Below are 18,665 nucleotides of genomic sequence, written 5' to 3'. Positions count from 1 at the left end.
AAGGCGGTAGAGGTGAAAGAACACTACTTGAAAACCATGCCCACCTTAACTCCCCTGCTATTTCCATATTGTTTTGTGTGTCAGTAGGATGAAACAACACAAAGCATGCTCTCTTCAGGCGGCCCTTTGCGCAAGTGCCAAAAGTAGTCTAATCGGCAAGACTGCTCTGTTCCAGATAAACTAAATGCGACGAATCCATTTGTGTAACGAGAATAGTACACGAGTGCCTTGAGCCTTTTAGGGGTTCCTGCAATGGGTGTACTTACATTGCTTCCCAATTTGCATGTTATAATTGGGCCCGTATACCGCCCTGCTGTAAGCAGCATACGCGCCCCCTTTTTACGGAGAGAAACTGCACAAAGCAACAGGCGAGACTCTGGCGTGGATGGCCGAGAACTTAGCGCCTGCCGTGCAGTGCCAGCCGATTAAAGACACAACCCTTTGTAATGCAGATGCCCCAAGCCAGTGACATGGGCAGGCATCATTATGCAAACTAAGGCAATCAAGGCGTTCCTTTAATTCTTGTTTCTCAGCAGCTTCGGGTAAAAAATGGGTTCGACAGGACATCTTTGCTTCCTTCCTTAGAGCTGTCTTCGGCTTATTCCTGCCCCCAGTATTATGAGCACTCGCCAAGAATGGGAAGTCTGTGTAAGGTAACTGATGTAAGCAAGGATTGGCCATAGATTTTATCGCTTTCATCAGCGAGTATTCCTTTATCAGCGTAAGAGCGTGCAGGCATTTCCGGTTATTAATTGTTTGCCGTAAAGGGACCGGCTCTTTTTTTTTTTCGAGAATCTAACTTGCCGAAGTGAATTTCCTGAGGATAAAAACACAACAAAACTAAAGCTCAGGGATCTAAATACATTCAACTGCAGAGAACACAGTCTTGGCCAACAATCTTGTTCCCACTGAGCTTAAAACGGAGTGTTAGCAACGTATAAAGAAATAAACGGTATGTTCAATGATCAATCAATAAAAAAAATGCGATAGTTAAGCTCCGCCTTTAAGGGTATTGAACAATAGCGTTAATGGGTCCCGTCAGACACTCCACTTCATTTCATTAGCATATTAACCAATCACGTGCTATACTAATGTTACCATATCACATGACACACCAATGTCGCGTGACCCAAGCATACAGTCGTTTGCGCACGCTCACCCCCCATTGAACTGTACTTTGCTACATACTTGATCACTATTTCCTTAATTAGTGTCTCTTTAATTACACACATACGCATTCCTATGCAGTCATAAGCACCACTTTGCGTGAAAGACAACACGACATAGATTTAAAAACTCCTCTTTAACGAAGCCGTGCCAATGTGCCTGTGTAGCCTAGACCATCCGGGCCAGGATATCCGGATTGTGCAGGCCACGCGCGCACAATTTTACGGCTTGGTTAAAGTGAGTTCTATGAAATGCTTTTGCGTTGCCTAGCACCTGCCTTGTTGGAAGTTTTCAGTGCTAGTTTTGACGAGGGATTTTTACCTCCCACTTTCTATACTGGTCACATCGTACGAGTCCTGAAAAGCACAAATGCAGATCGGTTGAAAACTGCCGAACGGTATCGTCCGACATCGTTATGCAACATGGATTACGAGGTATTTTCGTTTTATCTACCACGTTTTATACTCGTCACACTATACTAATCTCGCAAAGCATAAATGCGGATCGACTGAAAACTGTCAAAAGGTACCGTCCGATATCCTTATGCAACGTGTATTACAATATATTTACGTCATATCTCGCACGCTGTTTACTGGTCACATAATACCAATTTTGAAAAGCACTAATGCAGATTAGTTGAAAACTGTCGGAAAGTGTCGCCCGATTTTCTTATGCAATGTGGCGTACAAGATAGTTGCGCTTTACCTCCCACGCTCTATACTGGCTTACCGAACTAATCCCGAAAAGCACAAGCGCAGATCGGTTGAGAATTGTCGAAGAGTACCGTCTGATATTCCTTATGCAACGTGGAGCACAAGGTATTCGCGAAGGTTATTCTAGTCGGCAGCTTGTGGCAATGCAGTTTTAGGGCCACACGTGTGTGGACTCAAAGGCCGTTGTATCTAAAGACATATCAATATCACACGTTCGGTGTTGGAGTCAATGTCAGTCGAACGTAGTCAAGTGGCTCTTATTCATATTGTTCTGGCAAAAGTTTTTGGAAATCTGCGTCATAATTTTTATCATATAGTCCTTGATAGTGCAAGCAATGATTATGTCTTGTTTGAAGACACAGAACTAAGCTATGAAACCTCCATTACAAGACTGATCGTTTGTCAAAAGCTTACCAAACCTATTCCACTTAAATCATCGGTTCGACAGGGCCGCCTGCTATCGTCTACGCTATTGGCTTTATAATCCCAGCCCCCGTACCTTGGTATCATCAGAAGCACAGCAGTTCGTGGCTTCTCGGTATCGCAGTGTGAAATTAAAATTTTGGCTTACGCTGTTGACGTTGCCATTTTATGTTCTGGTCAAGAAAGTGTGCTTGAGGCTTAGCATGTAACTGAGCTGTTTTGTGAGAGTTCGGCTATTAACCCGTATGATTAAAAGGCATATTGGTTACGACATTTTTGGAGGTACTGGGTGGGACTCCGAAGATTTAAGTACATGAAGGTTTCGTTTCCTCGGTATAGCAAACTGGGATTCTCAAATTCTCAAATCTCTTACGTCCGGCGACAAACGCAAGCTTGGATGGGTAGGGAACTCTCTGTGTTTGCACGAGCACAAGTATGCTATATTTTCTTGGTTTCGAAGCTCATCTACGTATTGCAAGTGTTGCATTGCTCAAGAAAAAAGTACAGGTGATGCAGACATTGTCTGCAACTTTTGTGTGGCGCTCTCAGTGGAATCCTATGGGTCGATACAATCTGCTTCTCCCTCTGGAGGCTGGTGGATCTGGTCTTCAACACTTGTTTGCAAATCAGTTTGTTTCAACTTTTCTTTTTTAAAACCGTAAACCATTCCTTCCTCGCAGCTGTGCTTAACAGACGATTAAGTGCTGATTTTTATTCTCATTTGCTTCCACCGGTGATAGACCAGAGAGGTCTTTCTGGAGTTTTCTGAAGGAAGTTTCCGACAATCCATTTCCTCACTATAAGTTCTTCCTTACAGCATCTATACGGTCTCTCCCGAAAACTGGTGACGAACTTTCTGGTCAAGATGTTATTTCCTGTTCCGATGTACTGGTACGCATGCCTCGCCTTTCCAAATAACAGTGTATCAAAGCGAGTGCAACGGACATGTGTTCAATCGGCTGCAAAGAATTTCTTTTTAAAACACGTTGACCGTAACTGTCAAAAAGCGGCTTTGTGCTATGGGATGTTTGTGACTTGGTCAACTATCGGCCGCCTGTGTCAGCAGCCAGAGACACAATGCTTTTGTTTTGTCGTGATGCCGCGTTTTTTTTTTTTGGGGGGGGGGGGGACATTCTTCAACGAAGTATTGAAAAGGACATTGAGATCATGCCCAATACAATAAGAAATTTGCCTACAATGAAAGATTCTAAGCTTCCATGTGATCTTTTTGTGCTCATGGGTTTATATAGCCTGTGGAAGAACAGCATGATGGACAACACCCCTTGCTGGGCGTGTTGGTAAATCATGCTTACAACTACACAGCGCAAAGACAAACGCGGACAAGTAAGGAAACACAATAAAGCGCTTACTTCAACAAAACTTTATTGCTGCGCTCAGCGTACACATATACCGTATAGCGCGCAAGCGCCTCAACGAAAGGAAAAAAGGGAAGATGTCACGCTTAATCTGGCTCCGGCATCACATTTTATTTATTTTTGTTTATTTTGAACATACTGCAGGCTGAGCGCCCAAGCAGGAGTGGTATACATTTACATAAAGTTCAAAAAAGCATGAAAGCCTAAGTTACAAAACACATCAACCCATTGAGTAGACCAGTTGAAGCGGCTATTACTGCACATAAAATATAAGCACAAAAAAAAAACTGACACAATCAAAACCGACACCCAAGAACTGACAGGAGGCAAGATTTCATAGTCATTACATACTTAATTCCAGCATATCTAAAGACTGGAGGGAAGAAGCAGGCAAACTATTGCAATCTGCAATTGTATTAGGGAAAAAGGAGAATTTGTATAAGTTAGTCCTTGCAAAGTGAGGCGTTAAAGAGAGGGCATGAGAGTGGCGTGCACCAGGATTGCACCAGGATCCACTCTTCCACGAACAGGCACGCAAAGCACAGGCTAAAAAACTATAACGCACGAACCCAAGGGACACAGAATTATATACGCACATTCTTGACTTACTGCAGGTTACATTCCTAAAAACTGGCGAGCTTTTTTAGAAATGTAACCTGCAGTGAGTCAGGAATGTGCGTATATAATTCTAGGTTTGGTTTGGTTTGGTTTATGGGGTTTAACGTCCCAAAGCGACTGAGGCTATTAGAGACGCCGTAGTGAAGGGCTCCGGAAATTTCGACCACCTGGGGTTCTTTAACGTGCACTGACATCGCACAGTACACGGGCCTCTAGAATTTCTCCTCCAAAGAAATTCCAGTCGCCGCGGCCGGGATCGAACCCGCGTCTTTCGGGTCAGCAGCCGAGCACCATAACCGCTGAGCCACCGCGGTGGCCAGTATATAATTCTAGGAATCTTGGGCTTGTGCGTTATAGTTTTTTAGCCTGTGTTTTGCGTGCCTGTTCGTGGGAGAGTGGGTCCTGGTGCAATGTGAAGCCGGTGATAGATTAAGCGTGACATTTTCCCTTTTTTCTTTTCATTGCTGCTCATGCGCCTATACGGTATATGTATAAGCTACGCGCAGCAATAAAGTATTGTTGAAGTAAGCGCTCTGTGGTGTTTCCTTACTTTCCCGTGTTTGTCTTTGCGCTGTGTAGTTGTAAGCATGATGGACAAGCACGCAGAGCTGCCACGTTCATCGAAGTCTGTGTCCACAGAGCAGTGTGTTTTGATGCAGGGCTTATATGAGGGGCAAAATTGACCTCCTGTCCGGCTACCTTTACTGGATGTATATTTGTGTCTCCCGGAATGTTGATGTCCGGGCAGAATGACAGCAGGACGCTGGTGTGACTGCATGACGGGTTCGCGGGATGCGGTCAGGTTAAGTAAGACCAGAAGCACGTAAGTGTTTTACTTCAATGCAGTAAAGAGAAAAGTGCCTGCGTGGTTTAGAGGTCACGAGTCAGAATTGGAATGAAAGGGCCAGGGCAATTCACTTAAATTATATTCTTGCATGTCGTAATTACGTGTGAGTCATGTTGCGACCTTTTGATCTCATTTTATGTAATGTTTTTATCACTTTTCAATTCCGCCGCGACACCTGTGACATCAAACCCTTTCGACCAATCCGAAATTTCGCGACACAATGACGGATGCCGCATGTGCTACTGACAGGCAGCCCTAAAGTTCTTGCTTTAATAAGTCAATCGATTGTTCATCATTTTTATTGCATAGGAGCAACCCTATGGTCTTGGTACTGGTAAAACATACATGAAACAACGTAGCGACATTATCATAAAAACATAAGTAATATGGTCAACAGAAAATTAGACGATGAAAAAATGTTGAGTCAGCGAAACCCGTAGACAAAGACAAAGTGTGAGAGACAACCACAGATTCTTGACCGATCCCCCAGTGTGGGTATGTCGCATCTGTTGTTCGGCCAACTACAACAAAGCAAAAAAAAAATGTGCCGTGCAACACGCTTCGACCCCTGACCGGCGCATGCCCCAATGCGCGAGGAATAGAGAGAAAACAAAAAATAACCAGCAATAATGTGCACATATTAATAATATACTTAATTTCAAGTGGTGTAACTGCCCAGGCAGCACACGATGTCATGCTCCTGTGGGTCCCATGTGGGCAATTGAGGCTTGAGCAGCCGCTGAAGTCGGCGCTCGGTGGGCAACGCGTAGGCAGGCCTAAATTCGGCTTGTCTCTTTAGAGCCCACATCAGTCCCTCATCGATGTTAGATGTGCTAACCGGCATGCAGATCCGATGTTCAATCGCTTGGACTTCTCGCCGTGTTTCAATGTTATAACAAGGGGAGGGCTTGGTGGGCTGCCTATATTGGACCAATGCTGGCCGGAATTTCATTACCCACGTTGGACCCAGATCGGCGGCCTATGTGAGTCCGAAATGAGGCCGGTGGGGTGATAGGTGGCCATCCCATGTTGAACTCATGCTGTCTCATCGTGCTGTCCCGAGTTGCAGGACCCACACTGAATCCACATGGGCTGCCTACATCAGTCCGAAATGGGGTCGATGGCGGTGATCGAATTGGGCGCCAACATTGGGCCGATGTTGATCCCAGTTGCATAAATCATATTGCCCGACATTGGCAGTCCAAGCGGCCCCAACCTCACAGCTTACTTTGTGCCTCATAGGCGGAATGCGAAGCACGAAGACAATGTGTGAAAATTATCGCTAAGGAAGAACATTCAAATGGCAAATCGGCAAAGATCATTAGGTGGCACCCAAGCTATGAGTTGATTATAAAGCATGAAGAGCAAGTACAAGCACGCAAAGAATAAGCACACCGTAGCAAAACACCGGCACCCGACCTGAACATAGCACAAGGCGCTGGGGAAGGCAAAAAAAAAATAAATAAGGGCATGAGAAATAGGGCACCGAAGACCACGATGTCAATGCAGCTTTTATTTTACAGCGATAACGCTGTAGATGGCAGTGGCGTCGTTATATATCATAACTGAATATACCCACTTTCGCGTGCTGGCTGGAGAGAACATTATCCGGTGGGCATGATGCATGAGGTGTAACCTTTGTCAAAAGTAAGCAGCCCAAGAGGTTTGCTTCTTAGCAGCGTGGTGGAGCTCTTGTAGCATCTGTAGAAGTATAAGCTTTAGGAGGGGTGCGGGCATAACTTCCTCTCACCTACAGCAGATTTCAAACGCTGGCAATGCGTAACGAGCTACACAGCGTGGCTCAGAAGCAAACTGCCCGGTCTCTAAACTTTTGACAAAGGCCCTACGTCTGGACCAGACAACGAGTGCTTTCGGAAATCTACCTTCAGCGGCTGATGGGATCCCCACATGGATCTGCATCTCATGAGCAAATTTGATTGAAGCCAAAGCAGCTGTACCTAACTTTCACTCTTAGCTATACGAGCTCGATATGTGCATGCACCTTGTCAACGGCTTCAATAGAGCCACGCCACATAAGGATGCCGCCAGCCTCAGTGCAATTTAACAAGCAGCCAACAAAGAGAGTTTTCTAGCGAGAGCTACAGTACGCTACCCAGTTGAGCATTTCGCCGTGAGCCTGGGAGGACGATAGTGCGCATGCGCGAAACCAGAGAGGAGCAGCAGGTGCGCGGCGCATGACGTCAGAGTTGGCCACCGCCGCGCGAGGAGCCGCGCTGGTCCGACGACGCCCGCCAGCGCCACGCGTGAATGAGCGGCGGAGACGCCTGAGCAAAGAGAAGAACGTCTTGCCAAGCGGAGATGCCAAGATAACGTATATCGTGGCATAGCTGACGTAAGCCTTGAAACTTGGGAAAAAACCCACCTAGGCGCAAATGATTTCACGACACAAAAAGAGACGAGGAGACAACGGACAGGTGGGTTTTTGCGCCTATGTCGGTTTTTTCCCAAGTTTCAAGATGAATAACCAACTAGCCCGTCAACATGCCTTACTGACATAAGCCACTGGCAATTTTTTCGACTGAGTGTAATTCGACCCTTTTCACAGTTTTAGTGCAGTCACAAGGTATTCTTCAAATGCGCTTAATCCAGACGTGATTCGGTTCTTCGAATCAGTGTGAAAACGTCGGATAATTACAAAAGCCTTCTATACGCCAACCTGCCTTCGCACCTCCGTGCGCGGCGGCTTCACAACACCCACTGGAAAAAGAAAGTTTATGGCTAAATGTCTACTTTTCAGTGGGGCACTGTGCTGGCTGTTGCGGTAAGGGCTTCTTGAACAGCGCAGGTCTCTCCTCCGGCATGTCTTTCCTGCCCATGTTCCGCCACGGAGGCAATGCGGACATGCCCGGACTTCGAGCGCTGCGCGCGAGCGACATCTATGCACTCAGGGCTACCACCCAGGCCACCCGCTAGACAAACGCATGTAGACTCATGGACCTCAGCATCTAGTCCTCCTAGCATTCAGTAATGAGACTGACTTTTCCTTTAATCTGTGCCAACGGGCGAATTTGCGCAATAAAAAATGTCAGCCTAAACCTAAAAAGTTTTGAACACCTACAACATGAAATGTATGCAGACAGCATCGGAACACTGTCAGGCATCCCCGTGATCATTCGGTTGAAAATATGCAGCTGGTCTCCACTCTACACTTTTACGGCTTCACTTGAATCTGTTTCGGAGTCCATCTGCATAGCATAAGCCAAACTCAAATTAAGCTGAGAACCTTAATTGGCGGCGCCCATTAGTCGTCATTCGTGGCAGCATAACTGCACAAACTAGACGCACACGCCCCAAACGATAAAACAATATGATGCCCGGCAATAAAAAAAGAAAGTTGCAGTGCATTATCTTCTGTAATAATGCACTTCGACAGATATGCGACCCGTGATGTTCCGGCTTGCGCACGGCACGATGTGTTGTCCCGGACGTGGTGCAGATAACGGGTATGGTGTCCGTCGGGCATGGTGTTCAAAGATGCTGTGTAGTTGAGTTGTGCTGTTAATAAGCGTGCCGCCGCCCCCTTCCCTTCCCGGCATTTGAGTGCATCCATTGCTTTTGCACCTAATTGTGTTGCATAACCAACGATGGCTCACTGTCCGGAGCCCAGTACACCAACACCTGCTGACATGTCATGGCTCACCTTAGTGAAGACAAAAAACAGAAAAGGTGCGCAGAATTTCTTGAACAAAAAAAAAACTAGGTCTGGAAGTTTAAGGCATACTTACCCCAAAAGAAAAAAAAAATAGGCAGGCGGCACGTAGCTCAAGGCAAGACATTGAAATTAATTCGAGTTTAAAAAAAATATTGTTTAAGATCACTTAGCCTTATTGTTTGTGGAGGCTTCCAGTCATGTTACCAACGCGAGACTGAAGGAAGCCGCGCCACTGCAACGTGAGGAGCAAATATTCAATCTCTCGAGTGCCAATGAAAATTGTCGTGAAGCACTACGGAACGCCATCGAGTCCGAATACCACGTATAGTCCTGATTGTCGTTTGGACCAAATGTCTGAGTGCATTCGCGCAGCATTGTGTACTGCATTGTAAAGGCGTGCTGAAAGGGACTTTCAAAATTTCTTTCTGGCCTAAACTGCACCGTATTTTGCTCTTTATGAAACTGGCTACCATTCGTGGCTTCATTTCTTTAGTTCTTATTACTGTTCAAAATACCCCTGAAGGCCGATTGGCCTGGACATTACCCTCGAGAGCGGGAGGGGGTTCAGCAGCAAGCAATGAAGCCAATAAAGGAAATAGCGGAGAGAGGGGGGAGGGGACTTTATTAAATTTTTTCCTTCGACTGTGGTCTCTTCTTAATTTAAAAGCACATCGTTGCCTGCTATTACTCGTGCACGGCAGGCCAGCAAAAGCTAGCGGCCCGCAAGGAGAGAAGCAGGCAGTAATCCCACGAGTCTGTATGGAATGGCGGATCGGCGGACATGCATAATACGCCAAAAATAAAAAGGAATAACGCTAGCCACTCAAGACTCATGAAACGCAGGACCTACGTACATAATAGACATCACCTTCTGCTACATCACTATGGAGGTATAAGGGTTTGCTGTACTAATATAGTATTAGTGGATACTACATCATTTATTTTAGTTCTTAAAATTTGTTCATGTTGACGTCAGTTGCAGTTTAGAAGGCTGGCGATTTCAAATGATTACTGTTGGAGGTATGAATGAAGTGGTGTGATCAAGAATGTATCGTGCAATGTATGTCCTCTAGAGGACGCTCAAGGCCTTGAAAAATTGTATAGGTTAAATAGAAGCAGTTATTGGAAAGCAATGGAGGATAATAAACATGCATAAAGCGACTGAGTTTGCAGAGGTTTTGAGGGGTTATCTGAAACAGTTCGAGTCTTTAATCGTATTATTACGCTATTGGAATGCGAGCATTCCCAATAAATTTAGCGAGCCTCTTGCTTCTTCGGTAATTAAGCGTCATCTAATGTTTAAGCTTGCTTCGAATACTAAATGCCTGTACCGGATTCAGTTTTACGTCAGGTTATGTCTAGTATGAGAAACGTTTTGTAACGACCCAGAGGCATCCGGAAGAAAGGCTGGTGTAAGCAATAAAAAAAAACGCACAGAGTTCAAAGGCAACATGCTCGCTAGCCGCCGGTCTAACATACCTTTACCCTTGCTGTTGGTTCTCTTGTTTTTTTCACGCGATCACCTTTTTTTGGCGCCTCATCTCCTGTTTCTCTTTCATTTTATCCTTTACACGCGCCTGCAGCAAGTTAAACTCTCTTTTACTCTTGTTTTTGTTTTTTCTTGTTTGTTATCACTCGTTAACCTTTTTCTGCCAATTCATCTCTTGTCAACATTCATTTCTCACGAGCTGAGCACGTGGTTTTTACTTCACCCTATTTTTGTGCAGTAAGTTGATTTTGTTTGTGCGCCACTTGATTCTCTTTGTTTGCGAGGTTGCGGTATATATTTCTGTATTTCTGAAATAAATGCCAGTTGCTAGTCAGCGCCTGTGTTCTATTCTTGCTTCGTCCTGTGTCAGCGCTGTTTCTATCATGAAGCTTGACATCATTTGCAGATGTAAACAGAAAATGTGAACGAAGCTTAAAGTACAGGTCTCCAATTTTTTGTATTATTATGGTAGCGTCGACCAGACGGTGGTTCAGCGTCTCATGCAGAATGGCAGTGGATGATGAATGAATAAATGATGATGAAATTTTGAGGCGCAACAGCACTGTGGTCCAATAGTGCCACAGTGCAAGGTTCAGAGTTTATTAATGTGAGAGCATTATATGGCACTGCCACATCAGCAAAAAAGTGTCCGCAATTTTGTTCGCGCGATTACGTCGTTCTCTGATGATAAATGCGTGAAAGTGTGATTGTGACAGATAATGTGTGATAAAATGTTGCCGTGGGAAAAAATTTGGTTGATGAGGTGTAATTAGTTAGTTAGTTATACGTGAAAATACGCAAAAAAAATACTTAGACGTCAAAATAGCTATGGATGTCGATATAGTACATGAACGTCAGAACAGCCACGGACGTCGATGTAGTATATGGACGTTTTGCTTTGGCATTGCTCCAACGCGTGTCGCCGCAGTGATCTCAAACATTTTCAAAGATATGTGAAAAATTTACATTTAGAAGAAAATACCGAAAGAGGTCTCAAAGTTGAGCACCGCAGTAGGACCTCTACTGCCTGCTCAAGGTGGCGTAAAAGACCCGTTTCCCAAGGATTTCATCCCATTTAAGCCCAGCATTAGACCAGGGGAAAGCCTGTACCTATGTATCGCCGGTAGGAGCCTGGTGGCATTGGGGATCGAACCTTTCACCTCCCACGTGCGAAGCGTATGCTCAAACGACTCCGCTCCACAGTAGAGAAATGGACGATAGTACGCGCATGCGCGCAGAGCGCATGCCAGGCGCAACGTCATCTACTCGGCAATTCTGCAGACGTGACACAACCCCCGCGGCACGTCAGAAGAACAGCACCGAGCAGACGACGCTGCAACTGGCAAGCACTCAGTGCGCATGCGAGTACTATTCCGCTTCTCACCATAGAGTTTCTTACTATTACCTAGAGTGAAAGCTGACGGCGCTGCACTTCAGCCACCATGGACGCTCAAAGCATCATCGGCCGGTGAGCGACTTGGTGCGGGACAATTGTATTTTTTGGGAACACGGAGTGGCGCTACTAAGATGTTTCATTCCGAAAACGCTGTTCTTGTGTGCGCAGACGACTTTGGCGCGAACGTAGTGTTCAAAAGCCATAGTAGCGAAACCGCTTCAGCATACGGCGCCAGTAAAAGTTTCTTTTTTTCCGAAATGCCATTAAAAAACCTTTTAAAGTGTTTAAGCATCCACATTTTTTTCTGAAAGCTTATTTCCTTTTAAAAGTGCGCCTGTTAAGCACGAAATATTAGTTTTTGTATTGTTCAATACTTGGTCAATAGGAGAGCTAGCCATCTCTTATTTTGGGAAAACTTTGCATTTGCATGCTTTTCTGCTCGTTTCTTCCAATTTATAGACAGATTATTGAATATTAGGCCTTTCTTGATTATCGAACAGTGTTCATGTTTCCATTATTTTTTGGCAAAAAGTGGTAGTTCTGCAGTCAGTAGTTCACCGGCCTATGATGCTTTGAGCACCCATGGTGGCTGAAGTGGTCTTGAGGGGGCTCCACGCAAACTCCCATGGATGGGGCGCCAGCTTTCGCTCTAGGTGATAGTAAGAAACTCTATGGCTTTTCCTGTGTGATCCTGCATGAGACGCTAGACCACCGTGTGGCCGACACTGCCGTCATACTACTAAAACATTGGAGAGCTCTACAGAGGAGCAAGACAACGAGAAAAGATGCCGCTGGTTCTGCCCTACGGTGCCAAAAAAGTTCCGCTCATATATGAGACATGAAAGCGTTTCTGAAACATTTATTTGTGATGGCTGAGGTGCCTACTCGGTGATTCATTCAAGTTATCTTCCTTTCCAGCTTCTACATCGGAGATGCTGTCCGAAGGAGAGAGAAGAGAGAGTTTAACCGATGCACAACAACATAATGAAAAAAAACTTGTCGCCACTGCTTGTCTCAAGACGTTGACAGCAATACGGCAAAGTGATATTGACTGGAAATGAACGCTCTTTGTTTCAATGGCCGCATGTGAAAATTTGCGTCAAATGGCATTGTTTCCAATTGACGGTCACGTGTTATATATATATATATATATATATATATATATATATATATATATATATATGACAGAAGCCAACAGACACAGAAACCAAGGGGCACAGGGGATATTTTTTTTTAAGTTATTTATTTTGTGGTGTTGATCAATTTAGATTATTACTGAATGTGTTATCGTTTAAAGATAACTGATTAGAAAAGCAGAAGAAAAAACAACCACCTGCCGCCGGTGGGATCCGAACCCACGACCTCCGAATTACGCGTCCGGTGCTCTACCTCTGAGCTACGGCGACGGCTGTCAATTCTTCTGCTTTCGGGGGTATTTATGTTTACAAGTAACCTAACCTTGAGAATGTTCATCAGCGCCACCCACGTTCATAAGCGGCGGACGTAGGACGTCCTGAGTTACCGCAGGTGTGACGTAGAACGTCATCGAACGGAGAGGGTGGAAGCTGCTTGAGAACCCTCTTATGCTTCCTAAGGCGTCAAGGCTGCCAGAATCGAGGCCCTCGCTAAGCAATTAAGCGTACAAGGGAAGGGGATGAGGGGCTCGTTATAAATGTGACAGAAGCCAACAGCCACAGAAACCAAGGGGCACAGGGGATATTTTTTTAAGTTATTTATTTTGTGGTGTTGATCAATTTAGATTATTACTGAATGTGTTATCGTTTAAAGATAACTGATTAGAAAAGCAGAAGAAAAAACAACCACCTGCCGCCGGTGGTTGTTTTTTCTTCTGCTTTTCTAATCAGTTATCTTTAAACGATAACACATTCAGTAATAATCTAAATTGATCAACACCACAAAATAAATAACTTAAAAAAAATATCCCCTGTGCCCCTTGGTTTCTGTGGCTGTTGGCTTCTGTCATATTTATAACGAGCCCCTCATCCCCTTCCCTTGTACGCTAATATATATATATATATATATATATATATATATATATATATATATATATATATATATATATATATATATATATATATATATATATATATATATATTTATTTAATTTGCGGAGTGTGCCACTAGGGTTTAGCTATGGATGGGGGGATATAGGGCAAAGTTAGAAGGAGTGCAGACAAATTTCAATAAAAAATCTGCAAAGATTGTCGATATGGGGATTGCACATTACTCCCTTATCGTAGTCGCCACTGCAGCACTTTCACGTTTGCTCAGCTACGCGTATCAAAAAATAGGCGAATCAATGTGCACGCTCGTTTTCATATTTGCTCATTTTTGTTTAGGATGTTAATGTCACCTCCGTTGAATAAGTTTTCTGGATACGCAACTGTCCAGATCACTTTGCGAAGACTGACGGTCAGTGTCTCTGGCACCGTTACGGTATACTGCCCACTCATCAGTAATTATTCCAAATCGAAATGACACGCAACTGGGGAAGTCATCAGTTAGCTTTACGAAGAGGAAGGGACCAAGTAGGCTTTGCCGTGGTACACCAGACGTGATATGGGTGCTGGAAGAGTTTGAATCAGCACCAGAAGGGAACTGAACGAGAGATGAGCCAAAAAAAAATCATCCATACGAGAACCGGTGGGTGACACTAGGTAGATTCACTACAGAGGAAGTGTGCATTGAGAAATCCGGCTAAAAGCGCTGTAAATTCAAGAAACTAGGCATTAAATTGCACAACAGCGTATACTGAGGAAAGTGCGTGGTTAGGGAATTAAACGAGATTCGTGTTGAACCAGGATGCAGTGCTGGAGCACGAGTATAATGTTGCAATTTTCAAGATATTTTTCGTGATAAGAAGGTTGAAGGTAGGTTTGGTTGGTTTGGTTTATGGGGTTTAACGACCCAAAGCGACTCAGGCTATGAGAGACGCCGTAGTGAAGGGCTCCGGAAATTTCGACCACCTGGAGTTCTTTAACGTTCACTGACATTGGACAGTACACGGGCTTCTAGAATTTCGCCTCCGTCGAAATTCGACTGCCGCGGTCGGGATCGAACCCGCGTCTTTCGCGTCAGCAGCCGAGCACCATAACCACTGAGCCACTGTGGCGCCAAGGTTGAAAACAGTCCAGGTCAATGAAATGGGTAGATATTGTCACGTTGTAGTGACGGCCGTCCAGTAGTCACGAAAACAGCAACAAGCCTTGCAAAGGAAGCTCATTATTTGGGCTGACTTGCGCCCGCAAAAGAACTGAATCACTCGGCGGCGGCGTAAGCAACAAACGTGCGCGTCAGTCGTCGAACTATGAATGTCCGCTGCTCGCGGCATCGCTCAATTTAAAGCCGGCAAGGAAACTTCCAGATAGCAGGACAAGGTCATCTGCAATAATCTGGACAAACCTAGATGCAGCCTTTCATGGCTGCGATCAATCGAGATTAGACTGATCGCTTCTCGCGTCAAGAACAAAAATGATAACAGCCCTTTCCTGCATCCTTGAGCGTGAACGAACAAACACTACAATGGTACGTGGCAATATACAGTTGAAGATACTACTGCAGTCGCCATATTTGATTATCGGATTACTTTGGCTGTACGCCGATGATCCGCCCACTTGATCACTGGCCTATAGGGGGCGGATGAGATTAAATTTACGGGGACAGGGTGGCCGCAGATTGCACAGGACACGGTTAATTGAAGAGATATCCGAGAGGCCTTTGCCCTGCAGCGGATGTAGTAAGGCTGATGATGATGACGATGCTAGTGTTGGAAGAGATGCCATTATGATGTCATGTGATTAAATATCAAATGGCCCTATTGACTGATCTTCACGGGAGAAACGAGGAAAAGGGTGCGACCAAACACCAAGATAAAAAACTCATCTCTGGGGTCTACTATGCAAAAAAACAGCGCGAACAAACGGGGACGAGACGAAGAATACACAGGAACAAGCGCTGTGTATTCTTCGTCTCGTCCCCGTTTGTTCGCGCTGTTTTTTTTGCATAATGTATCACCAACTCGCCCGCTTAACTGTCCTGGGGTCTACCGTTCGTCTGCACGACACGCGCAGCCTTCACTGAGGCTGGGCTGCACCAGCAGCTTCCAACGCGCTAGCTCCGCTGAAAGAAGACGAAAGGCTTAGTGAACGAAATGTGTTTGCCATAATATTGAGGAAGCGTCGTCACACGTATCCAGAACGTAAAAAGCAAAGTTTCCTGCTCATGTCAAAAAGACAAGCAACCTGACACAGGAACGGTGCGCACATATATATATATGGAACGCGTAGTTTTATCTATGATAAAAACCTAACAAAAGAGAGCGGTTTGGTTTGGTTTATGGAGTTTAATGTCCCAAAACGACTGAGGCTATGAGAGACGCCGTTTCGAAATTTCGACCACCTGGGGTTTTTTAACGTGCACTGGGATCGCACAGTACACGGGCCCCTAGAATTTCGTCCCCATCGAAATTCGAACGCCGCTGCTGGGATCGAACTCGCATCTTTCGGGTCAGCAGCCGAGCGCCATAACCACTGAGCCACCACGGCAGCAGACGTTAAGCTATCGCGTGAGGTGCATTACGGCCAGAGTTGTGGGGCGGTTGAGTAATTCCCTCCCGCAGAAATTATCGTTGATTTCTTCAATTATCTCAACCAGCTATATTGCAACCTCCATCCCTCCCTTCAACACTCCCCTCCCTACCCCTTCCCCTTCCATACCAGCCTATGAGAGTGTCCACTTCAAAGCCTGGAGAGTGCATATGGTCGGTCTAAATGTGCATTACGCTCATATGCTGAAGAATAATAAGGTTTTCGGCTACCCCACCCGCGGTCAGGAAGGCCTGAGGAAGTGCCATTAGTACGTACATAACTTGTAAAGTTAAAAGATATCCATGTGCAAAAACTGCTCTGTAGGCGATGAGACAGGTGTTGGTGTTGATTTCGACCAATTGCGGTTTCTTTACCCTGCACAAAGATCTCAATGCACGAGAATTAGTTGCGTTTAACCTGATTCGAAACTTGAGCAACGTGGCCGGTATCGAACCTGCGACCTTGTCCCCCGCGGCTCAGCGCGGTAACCATCGGACCACCACGGCAAGTATTTAGATGTGCTTCGACTGACTGTCATACTAGTTCATGGTTTAATGCAGAAGTTATCTGGAAGCAGAACGCATGTTCTGGCCGCATCTGTAAAGTGGGACAGGGGCATGTTTGACATCAATAATACTGTTCGGCATATTATCTCGGTCATCCCAACCGCAAGAACTCGCCGCAATTTTCGCACATGGATCATATGTTACGCACAGTGCTCTACATATTCAGAATATATCGGCATGTCAACACCAGTTTCAAATCACGGTACTAATAGCCTTTATCACTGGTGCAGATGATTTGGTTCGAGCGGTCTGTGAAATCAAACTGGGTCAAGTTTCTCTGTGCGAGTTGTTTAAAATTGCTTCTTTTCGTCTCATACTACTCCCTACAACTGATTACACAGAATATTATTTTGGAATCGTCAACGAGGAGCGCTGCCAACATTTCCGGTTTCACCTAAGAAAAAAAAATAAGTCTTCCAGCTGCAACACCAACGGTCCTTTTGCGAGTGCACTGTACTAGGCTTTTCTGTCTCGGTCTCCCTGCGTCCGAATGCTTACTGAAGGCGTAAGATGCTGCGGTCCTCCATCCTCCCTCTCCAGCGCCTACGTGCACACTTATACTCCTTCAACACGCTAACAGGCTGACACGCTAACAAAGAACGACTAATGCAGGAGTAACCAAGCGAGTCTAATCCCCGAGGAGGCATATCCACGGCTGAAAAAGAAATCGTATGACATTTGAGGATTTAAAAGCCCCGAAGCTGCGCGTGAGTTGTGAGAGACTTTATAGCGGCGCGCTTTCGATGAACTTCGACCAACTGGGGTTCATAATGTCCACTGACATCGCACACCACTCTGGGGGTTTTGCAATTTCGCCTCCATTGAAATGCGACCGCACTGGTCGGGATTCGACCCCGGCACCTTGGCTGACCGCCGAAGTCTGTGAGCCAGCCGGAAGGGCCCGAGAAAGAAAGATTGGACTCACCGAGCGCAAGTGCCAGCAGGAGTAGCCTGACGGGTCTAATCCCTGGAGGAGGCAAATCCATGGCCGAAACAGAAAGACCGCGTGCTAACCGTCCTCGGGGTGATCACTGGTCGGCTGGCAAGAGGGCAGCGGGGTATCGGCGCCCCAGCCGGCCCGGCAGCCGCGTCGTCCGGGAGCAGCGCCCGTATTCGCATCCGAGGTCGCCGCCGGAAGAGGAGCACTGCATCGGAGCGCGCGCCATCGAAGCCGGCGCTCTTCTGAGCGGCGACGGCGCGACGACACGCGGCTCGCGCCAAACCCGCCGGCGGACCGGGGCGGCGCTGCGCACTTGGTCAGCGTAGGCAGCGTGCGCTTTGCCGAAGTGTGCGCTAGGAGGCACAGCCGAAACCTGCGGGTATGGCAATAGTCGAGGTATATTAAGGCAAAAGCCTTTAATGCCTCATACTGTCGTTAGCAGACGCGTCGGCAGCCGTGTCGACAAACGCGTCGGCAGGAGTGTCGACAGACGCGTCGGCAGGAGTGTCGACAGACGCGTCGGCAGCCGTGTCGACTGACGGGTCGGCAGAAGTGTCGACAGACGCGTCGGCAGCCGTGTCGACTGACGGGTCGGCAGGTTCGTCCGCCTTTCGGCGTCACTTCTTGAAATGCTCCAGGTTCCAGATTGAATAAAGGCGCATCTAGTGAATGTATGGGCTTCATAAACAAAATAAAAGGAGTAAAGTCAAGAAAATGGGAAATGAAAATAAAAAATAAGAAAATATAGAAAAATAAAAACAAAATAAAATTAAGATGTGAAAAAAATAAAAACAATAAAATTAAGAAAAGAAGGAAAAAGTAATAAAAAAAAAACAAAATATGAAAAATA

At 45.8% G+C, this 18,665-nt stretch overlaps 1 protein-coding gene across 1 annotated transcript in view; it reads right to left on the bottom strand.

Moving 5' to 3' along the window:
- The window catches only part of LOC149339648 (acetylcholine receptor subunit alpha-like), a 134,813-nt gene extending 116,698 nt beyond the window's left edge, over positions 1-18,115 (bottom strand). The window contains exon 1 of the mRNA XM_089548350.1: positions 17,801-18,115. Coding sequence (XP_089404476.1) covers positions 17,801-17,861 — 61 coding nt within the window. The 5' untranslated portion in view covers positions 17,862-18,115. The remainder of the gene's footprint in view (positions 1-17,800) is intronic.
- Positions 18,116-18,665: the final 550 nt, after the last annotated feature.

This window comes from Amblyomma mixtum, chromosome 6 (assembly GCF_055824585.1).
Source record: "Amblyomma mixtum isolate Tamu chromosome 6, ASM5582458v1, whole genome shotgun sequence".
Classification (NCBI taxonomy): Eukaryota; Metazoa; Arthropoda; class Arachnida; order Ixodida; family Ixodidae; genus Amblyomma; species Amblyomma mixtum.
The sequence above is the reverse complement of the archived record's forward strand: the minus strand, read 5'-3'. Positions and strand labels throughout refer to the sequence as shown.